This window comes from Haliotis asinina, chromosome 2 (assembly GCF_037392515.1).
Source record: "Haliotis asinina isolate JCU_RB_2024 chromosome 2, JCU_Hal_asi_v2, whole genome shotgun sequence".
In the NCBI taxonomy this organism is placed as follows: Eukaryota; Metazoa; Mollusca; class Gastropoda; order Lepetellida; family Haliotidae; genus Haliotis; species Haliotis asinina.
The window spans coordinates 63,586,580-63,596,981 of record NC_090281.1 but is presented as its reverse complement, the minus strand read 5'-3'; the positions used below and the strand labels follow the sequence as shown (position 1 = coordinate 63,596,981).

The 10,402-nt window shown below is 39.6% G+C and overlaps 1 protein-coding gene across 1 annotated transcript; it reads right to left on the bottom strand.

Annotated features, from left to right (window-relative positions):
* Positions 1-1,752: 1,752 nt before the first annotated feature.
* LOC137271944 (uncharacterized) lies at positions 1,753-3,071 on the bottom strand. The gene is made up of 4 exons (XM_067804326.1): positions 2,996-3,071; positions 2,669-2,818; positions 2,144-2,283; positions 1,753-1,899 (listed from the first exon to the last, which is right to left on the bottom strand). Exons 1-4 carry the CDS (start codon positions 3,069-3,071, stop codon positions 1,753-1,755), a joined length of 513 nt encoding a protein of 170 aa, XP_067660427.1.
* Between the last annotated feature and the right edge of the window lie 7,331 nt (positions 3,072-10,402).

Genomic DNA, 10,402 nt, shown 5'->3' with positions numbered 1-10,402 from the left:
AAGTGACCTGTGGTTATCCCCACAAATATCGACATAACGGTATGCTGTATGCTGCATATAGTTTCTTTGTACAAGATATTCTGTTATTATTTCATATGATAATGTCAAATATGTAAGGATCTCACAAAAGATGTGTCGGGGTGGTGGGGTAGCCCAGTGGTTAAAGTGTTCGCTCGTCACGCCTTAGACCCGACATCCATTCCTCTCGGTGCTCTATATGAAGCCTATTTCTGGAGTAACCTGCTGTAATATTGCTGGAATATTGCTAAAAGTCACTCACTAACGCACCCAGTTAAAGAAGCATTGGTATTTAATTATTTAGGATGTTATTGAGACCCGATTTAATGTGGTAAATACACAAACTAGGAGATTGTTTATTAATAGACTGTTCATTATAATCAATTAAGTGGACCTTTTCTCATACATTTGTAGAGGTTTTCTTTATATATGTACATACGTTTTCATTTACTCTAATACATAACGATGTTCTATTTTAAGGTCACGCAACACCATGGTGTAAAGCTGTACCAGTAGGGGAGGTTCCAACAGGCATCAGACACCTGCCTAATTGAATTTACACAATGACAAATCAGCTGAGTAAGCAGTTGACAACGGTACTCGGTAGACACTAATTGGATACATCTGTGGCCGGTTTAATAACGACAGTGAACGGTTATACCAACTAAACAAGGGTATTTGTATCATTCAGCGGTGTGAGGATACATGTGCCACATGTCATAGAGTTTGATCATAATGATCACACAGACACGATGTTATCAACTCTTTTCTCTTTGGCCATTGAGATCTGCTATGTTTTAGTGGTAACCCCCGAACGAGAGCATTCTGTGAGCATTACCAGCTTCGTCCGTTTTCACAAATTGTTTCACATGTCAAGATTCAGTTTAAAGTTCATCTCATCCAATTCTTGCTTGTCGACAAATGGGATTCTTTGGTCTGTCTCGCTGACTTGGTCGACACGTGTCATCGCATCCGAATTGAGTAGATCAATATACAAGATGTCAGTCAGTTGACTATCAGGTCCAAACGTAATTATTGACAGACCTCTGTCATATAGCCTAGGCATTGCTGATTGCGTCGTTATACAAAAGAAACAAAATAGACATGATCAGCATTCTTTAATGAAGTGATGTGACATGGGGGTTAACATTGCATTACAAACCCTTGTTCAGAACCTGAGCTGCAAGCTGCAGAGTAACACAATTACTCTCTCAGATACAGTATACTGTTTGGGATGGCACGTTTTCAAGAACGTACAGATTCTTGTACACGTGGAGGGTTGAAGTCACTTTCAGAGTTCGAATTCGCAGTCCTCGAGTGAAGTGACTAATCGCCAACCACACAATTTGCACATAAATTGGGATCCGCTCAGTCACTTTGGCCTCCACCGAAAACTGGAAGTCGAGCTCATGTATTCCGTGATAAATGTAAATTGGTATGACTCCAATCGCTTAAAAGGTAACCTATTTTACATTCTTTCTCACTATCACGGTCGTGTGATGGCGACTAGTTCTTAAATGCATTGTGTATTCATACCTTACGAACCACCAAAACGTCCCGCAACGGAAGTGTACACCAACATGTTGGATGAATGATAAATGACAAAACGCGTCTAGACTGCTTGCTTTACTTTATTTCAGACACAAATCAGTTAGTCAATGATCACTTCAGGATGGCCCAGATGGTTGTAGAGTCGTAACTGGATGGTTGACAGAAGCCTGCTCATCCGCTTCCTTATTTTCCAAGTTGGCCAGGATTGGATGGGTCGACAACTAAGTTTGGCTTACAATCGATATCGGTGGAGCTGGAACATACACATGTCCCTGCTGACGTCGGTATGTCAGTGTTTAGAGGGTAGCAGTCACCTCTCACGTTGCACTTCTCTGGAAGAGACCATGGATAAATCAAGCACGTTACTGGTAAGGACACTAAAATACACCCCGTGTTCATAGAATCATAACACAATGTCTGAACGTTCGTAAAAAACCCATGGTCAAAGATAAGCTATTACACTACAGTGGCCTTAAATCAGCAGGTTGTTACAACTCCATACAGAAGAAAGACAGACAGACAGATAGACAGACAGATAAATCAATGGGCTCAGCCATAGACGTAACGCGTGTACTGTACCTTCAACAAGGGTAATAGTCTGTGTGACGATAACCTGTTCATCATTTTTCTTGGTCTGACCGGACACAGCACAGTTGTACGTGCTACAACCGGACAGAAACTCCCCAGATTTGCATATGTCGTCATCATTGCATGCTACAAAACAAGGTGAGCTTGAACAAAACATAGCCATCAATAGGTTTTCGAAAAACGATTTCGTGAACACAGGAACATTTCAGTTCTCTGACCCGGATATGGGATCTTCGCGAACCGTACTCTACTGACGAGATCTGAAACACAGTCAACACCGTTGTGTCGAAGCTGATAGGATCAACTAAATACTTCTAGTTATCCGAGCTTCGACACAGCCGCAAATACAGCCCCAAGCTTTTACTTCGAGACAAAGATAAGTTAGACACGTTAAAGGTCGACAGAAAAAAGAAGAATCCGACTGCAACTGACATGAAGAAAACAAATTCATATGCATCTTTAAGCCCAAACTTAAGTTTCAAAATAGGGTGGAAACTGAACAATCACTTACATGATGACCCTGTTACCATCCGAACCTTTGACCCCCGACACTTGTAGGTGATGCACGGACCGGACCCGGCAACGGTGAAGGTTTCATCCACCTGTCTCAGAACCCCGTCCACCATACAGCCGTTCTCCTTCATCTCGTAGTCAAGGGTAACTGAGCGTCAACAGACCAACATTCAAATTAATATTTGCCCAAACAGTCGACGACAGTGGGGAAAATTAAACAACTCTGTAATGGGTAGAGGATGGGATACGTTAACCTGTAATGTGGTTTTCAAAGGATAAATCCGTGTGTGGTGTCAATGATACATGTCCTGTAACACATACGTACATGTCGTCACCCCGAGGGTGAGGGCAGACCCCAGTGCTGCCATGGAGAGAACAAACAGCAAAGTGATGGCTGACATTTTGACCTGCAACATGAGGAATACAGGTCAGATCATCAAGAACATCACTCTGTGTTGACGAGTCATGTTGCTATCCGGGTGTCTCATTCTGTTAGAGACTGGGGTATTGTCATCTTACATCGTACATGGGAACATTGTATTACTCGATACAAGGCTCTTAATACTTTCGCCAAAGGTCCATTTTATGCATTTGCATACCCATAGTAACTACATGTCCACATCGCCTACATATTTACATGACTTGTAAGTAACATTTACTTGTCCGTATCATCTACATGTCCATATGAATGTGACTTACCAATTCCTGAGTTCCTGAAAACTTGGTTGCGATGCCTGAGGTATGTGTAAATGCGGTAGGGTCTGGGTTTTATACTGTGTACGATTAATCCAATTAAGCGCATTAAACCCTATATGTTAAACATCAAATTACAACAAAATCATTTTCACTTTCAGTGGAAAACATTAGGAACTGTGTAGCATAAAATAATATCAAGCTAACGGCAGTTATAACTCACTTTTATTGCTCATACAGCATACCGTTCATCAATATTAAGTAATTTACTACCATAAATGTTTAAAGTAAATTGATATCTATTTGAATGTAGATATGATTGCCCCGTTGATACTGATGCACAACTTAGATGTTAATCAGTCACAGATCACTGAGAGGACAGGGTTATTGGAAGCACATTATATATTGGTAGCTTGGATACAAAGGAAACATGACAGCCGTCTTGACATATATATCCATGGTAGGGGCTCGACAGAAGTAGTATCAAAACAGATTCGAGGCATATATTTCATATATCGGAGTAGTGTACTAATGGATGTATGTTAACAGCCAATTACATGGAGATGTGAGATCTGCGTATATAACAGCATATATGGTGGTAAATATGTGCATGTTAAAACAGTCCGTTTGAAGTAGAGAATGGGCATACGCCTTGGTGTTTAACCACAAGTGAAGAGGACCCTGTAGAATGTCTTTCCGAGTGTGTTAAATTAGTGTTTTAGTTGTAGGATGCACACACTCAAAAGTATGAAACAGAACTGAAATGCATTCATTCTGTCTCAGCCAGCCGTCATCAAATGTTCGGCTGCCCTGTAGTTGTTTTCATCGGACAAAACTATTATAGAGTAACAAAACCATTATAGAGTAATGAAACCATTATAGAGTAACAAAACCATCATAATTATGTAAACATCACTACATAAAGTACTTGATCAAGGAGCAAGGTAAAGGTGACAATTCAAATATTGCCACATATAAGGTCAGTGTGTTAACCGAGGAAAGGCCCATTCAACAATATATTGAATGACTCTAAAACCCGAAGACATGCCTATCACTCTTGCAAAACGCCATAGAAATCCATACAAAGAGAGGTATGTTGTTGAGTCGAGCAAAATTATATCCAAACCAATAACTGAAAAATAAACCTCAATCCTGAATACTGTCAAGGAAGGACTTTCTTTGCATTCGAAGAATGTGCAGGAGACCAGCGGAATTAATGCATTATAAATTTCCAAAACTCAAGGGATTTGTTAAATTAATACAACCTCAGAAACGGACCGGCATTTAACTCTGTCACAACATTCCATTGCTCCACTTGGTACACTAGTAGATGACAAAGTTCATGATAATTTCATTCCTTGATCCACAAACGTTGTGAACAAAGATTACATCTATAGCCAAAGGTTCGGACAGTTTTTAAGAAAGCAAATGTCATTTAAACTTTAATGTGAGAACAACATTAATAATGCTGGACTTCACATTGATACGTTTGTGTAAATTTTTGGGGCTAACATTTCGTAGTCAAGAAACATGGCAGACAGGTATCTATGTTGTCATTGTACTTTACACTGATAATCTCTCGCAAACATACCAGACTCGAGCTGGCAAGCAATTTAACACATATCACCTTCACAGCCAACAAGCTACTGAGTCATACTCTGTGGCTATACAGCAGCGGTATCGTTCACATCATCATACGACCACACTGTAGAGGTGGCCAGTAGGTGGTCACCAAAACAATGTTTCGTCAAGAATACCTTAGCCCATAAACTATTCCCTATGAGCAATCAATCAAGAAATATATAATCTGTCAAATACCACTGGCGTTCGTTAAAAAACCTTTAGGTTTTGAGAAGAAATATTGTACAGCTACTGGATTAGGTAACTAATAAAACGACAACAAAAATCAAATGTCAGTTCATCCTTCAGTCAGGTTGTACTCAGTTCAACGTTAAAACCTGTCAAAAAGGCACTGTTAAACATTGGCCTAACACAGTTCAGCTCAGACTGAATTTGCTGCATAAGGGAGAGAAAATGTCATGTGCCATCGGTGTAGTGTCTTTTGCTATACCATGATAAACCTGACAGTCAGCCAAGCACCAGGACTATTTTCAGAATATTGTAATCAGAAGCGAGCTGTGGTTAGCTCTGTATGTTTCCATATAACGGTTGTGTTGCATGCTTCATATATATTCGCCATTCTTCTTTCATAAGTCTTATAACTCTAATACAGTGCTATCCGAGGACGGTGGCAACATCATTGTATGTCGACCCCATCTGTACCATCCCAGTTACTCTTTCTCCCACTTCAGCTGTTAGTTCGTGGCACATTTCGTATTGATATCACGGAATCGACATATTGCTGCATTCAAATGAATTAGATATCTGTCACAGAATCATAGTCATCTAATGATATCTGGGATCGATTAATGACACTACAGTGAACTTATTTTATGTGGTACATACACATATATGCCATTGCTTCCAAATACACACAAAAGGAGATTACTTACCATCGGTTCACGTTCTGAATAGCCCAAACTACTAAACCTATCCAAGCTGTTGAGCACAGAAGTGTACCCTTGAAAAGAGGTTCTAACGAAATTTGATTACTGTTACAGAGACAGTCGCTGACGCTCGTGAAACTTAATGTCAAAAACACAAAATATTATAACCCTTTCTCATTTGTTTTATTATCGCCATCATCTATCTACCTTTGGTTTTCACTTTCTTTAGCCCGACTGCTTGTCCTAGCTTTTTCGAATTATCCGTTTCAGAACAGTAGGCATATTTATCAAAGGGATGCCGTTTAAACATTTAGCACCAAACTGAATTGACTGAAGTTAAACAAATTAGCTAAGTGAGCAGTTGACAACAGTTACTTAATCGGACTCGTCCGTGGTTGCATTCATACAGTAGACGTTAAAATCCGCAACCCAAAATGACTCGTATCAATCACCTTTTTGTGGATGTGCGCTCCATATATCGTGGCGTTTAGGCAGAATAGTCTCACGGACACGAAAACCGTGTTCTGTTTGGACTCTTTCACCAGTTTTCATTGAATACTGTCATGTTTTATTGATAAGACGCATACAAAAGCATTTTCATTATGACCAGTTTATATACTTGCCATCCTTAAAGATCACATATACTCTAGGAGATGCAAATGCATAAACCACTCACTGACATCGTTATAAACGAAACCCCGTCATTAAAACTGCTAATTTCGATCTTTAAGTACCTTAAACCGACCTTTTTGACAACAACACACAATTCTCAACTGCAAACGAAATTTCAACCAATCAGAGCGGCGCGTCTCCGTGACGTAATAGTAGGTATAGATATGAAGGTCTATCAGAATTCATCTACATTTCAGGGGGTAAACTATCTGTAAAAACCTAAATTCGAAACAATTGTTGTGAAAAATGAAAACTACATGTTCTCACAATCGACTATCGTTTAGTTTTGTCTCCTGTTTTGCCTAGTTTCCGAGTTACAACCCTTGTTTTCATAGACGATTCTGCCAAATCACTTGGTGTCGCTAAGTTGTAATTCGTGATAGGTGGCATTAACCACACGTTATTTGTCATCATTCACTTGATGCTCAGTTAATGAATTTATAAAAGGTATAAATAGTGGTAACGCCACTTGGATTACCCGACAAAGGTCCCCATTTCGGATTTCTTGTGTCTGGTTCGATCAAAGGATTAACCGATAACACGCTGATTGATTAATTACTTTTATGTGGATTTAAATGGGAGATTTGTCAAAAGGTGGAGTTTTGTGTATGTACATTTACTAATCTATACTGTAAAAAATTTCTGTCGTGTCTGTGTCTATGTGAAAACAACACCCTTCTTTCAAAGGATTAACCGCCAATACATTGATTGATTGCTCGTTATTGACTAACTAAATTACTTTTTTAAAAGAATGACGCTCATTATGCAATTAGTTGTCAGGTGTGCTATCTTGGGTGGCAATGAGACTCTACAACAATGTGAAAAACCTGAAACGATACATCACGTTTTCATATATTAGACTGTTAAAAGACAAATCGCTTAGGAAATCTGCAGATGAATTATATGTCACTCGTTTTTGTGAATATTGATGGATACATTCCTCGAACAAGGTTATAGCTTGACATTGCTCCTAAAACTTTAATTTTAATATTTGCATTTTTGTTTTTATTTAGTTGTCGTAGCTTTCAACAGAATCTTTGTTTTCGTCGTGAAGTGTAATGATGCAGACGGACGACATACACTAGGGTGTGCGTGAGACTTATGATTCATATAGGCGAACTATAAAATGTCTAGATATTATATTCCTGTTATACATTCGCAGATTGCTCTTTTTATTAAGTTTCAAAATGCAGACAAGTATGAACATAAAGTAATTAGGATTATGAGACCAAATATAAAGAGTCTGACGTATATTGATAAGTGTCTACATTCTGGTGAGTGAACCTTTACAAACCAAGTAAATTTCTCAAGTGAAGAAATTTATAGCGCAGTATTTTCATTTCGAATCCGACCTCGCTTATGTTATGTTACAGGCTGTGTTATGCAAACTCCTTTTGGTTTTGATTTAAGTACCTATTTAACTAATAGTAGAAAGTAGTCTGAATTTTTCAGCTTGATGAAAACAAACCATATTCTCAAATGGACTTTAGTCCGTGACGATTTTCAAAAATGGCCGCGCCCTGTCTGAGGATGAATGCTATTTAAGTTTGTTTTCCGACTTACAAAAGCAAAATTACTTTCTACCAGTAGTAAAATATGTATTTTATTGATGATCAATAGGATTTTGCATGACACTGTTTATAACATAGCAATTTCACTCTTGGAAGAGGAGGTGGAGGTCAATATAATATTGCTTGCAATATTAATGTTACTTCGACCCCCACCGTGCTTCCGTGAAAGAAGTCGTTATGTTACAAGTCATGTCATGCAAAATCCTTTTGGCCATGAAATGCATATTTAACTACTAGTAAAAAGTAGTTTTGATTTTCTAACTTGATAAGAACAAACCACAATCTCAATAATTCTAACGGCCGTTAGCCCGTAACTTCACCATTTTAAAAAAATGGCGGCGCCCTGTCTGAGGATAAATGCTATAATTTAGTTTTGTTTTCACCGACTTACATAAGCAAAATTACTTTTCACTGTGTATTTTATTGATGGACATTAGGGCTTTACCTGAGTGAGTGAGTGAGTTTAGTTTTACGCCGCACTCAGCAATATTCCAGCTATATGGCGGCGGTCTGTAAATAATCTAGTCTGGACCAGACAATCCAGTGATCAACAGCAAGAACATCGATCTGCGTAACTGGGAACCGATGACATGTGTCAACCAAGTCAGCGAGCCTGACCACCCGATCCCGTTAGTCGCCTCTTACGACAAGCAGAGTCGCCTTTTATGGCAAGCATGGGTTGCTGAAGGCCTATTCTACCCCGGGACCTTCACGGGTTAGGATTTTACCTGACATGGCTTATGACATAACAATTTCCCTCTCGGAAGTGAGGCGGGGGTCAATATAATATTACTTACGATGATATTGTCACTTCGACCACAACCTCGCTTCCGAGGAAGAAAGCGTTATGTTCACGCAAAATCCTTTTGGTCAGCAATGTGTAGTAAGCAGTCTTGATTTTATAAACTCAATGAAACTTGAACTCCATTTTCTATCCTGGAAGTGTGGTAGGGGGCGAACCATCCGATTTAGTATACCACAGGCTTCAACAAGACTCGCTTCGCGCACACAAACAACCAATTTAAGCACAAACTACGGGGTCCGGTGGAAATCTGTGCATAGTGACGCCGTCACCCGACCCCATGGAGCAATTGACGGCAACATAAGAATTTGGCATGCCTTTGGTGACGTCGAGAAATCAGCAAAATGACAAAATGACGAGCTTCCTACACATGTTCTATACAACTAACTGAAAATCGTTCCACCTATGACGTCACTGCAGGGCTCTGGCGACAGAGTTACGTAACCTATCTGTAGTTTCGTTTGCGGGCGAGAGAGAAGCAGACAGCTTTTTAGCAACTTTTGAGCGCTTGGTATTAATTAACCACAAGTTTGGGGTTTTTTTTAAAATACAAACAAAAAAATGGTGTTCCGTTTATGACTAATCAGAAGTCTTTCATATGCAGTGGTAAAACGTGTACCCCAGAACTGTTTTTTTTCTTTCTTTGAAGATCCATTTCAGAATTGATCTTCAGCAACTCCTACGTGTCCACGGACGGGATCTGTCAGTGGTCTATCAAGCTGATTGGATTGGTGCAAATATCACCCTGTTCACCTAAAGTAGACCGATTTTCATGACGTCAATCAGCTGATTTCATTATTATATTTATCCGTCATATAGCTTTGATACTGAGGCCTCCGGCGTTAAACAACAGAAACACAACCCTGTGATTAAGAACAGAGAAAAAACCTGATTTCCTCACCAACTGAGCTTGAATGGAGCTTAAATCTTTGACAAGTTGAAAATCCTTGCTCTGGACCTGACCAACCTGTGTACACCCAGTGTGACATGAATACACCCAGTGTGACATGAATATACACTACACAGACACGATTTCATGTTTTCAGGAAAATACAGATCTGAGGACAAATTCTAATATATTATATCACATCCATGATCAAGACTAGCAGGTTCAGAGTGACGCACTTCATTGCCAGCTCACAAAGACAGCAATCTGATCCAGTCAGCCACCGCGGCTTCACCCCAAATCTGTCCAACTAGAAGTTGACATCTCATACTTTGTGTATCCTTCTGACAAGTGTGAACTGGCTCGGCTCTCGTAGCCGAATGCTATGAATACACGGTGCCCTTTTGAAAGTGGCCAAGTGTAACCTGTATTACATACTTTCTCACTGTTTCCGTTTTGTTCGATTACGTGCCTCGCATTGAGACTATGGCTGCCTTATTGAGGAAGTGTTGCCCAAAACATATCGTGTTACGTTTGAAAACTTTGTAAACTGCCCTGTGTATTTATACCTTACAAGACACCAAGGAGTCCTGTATAGACA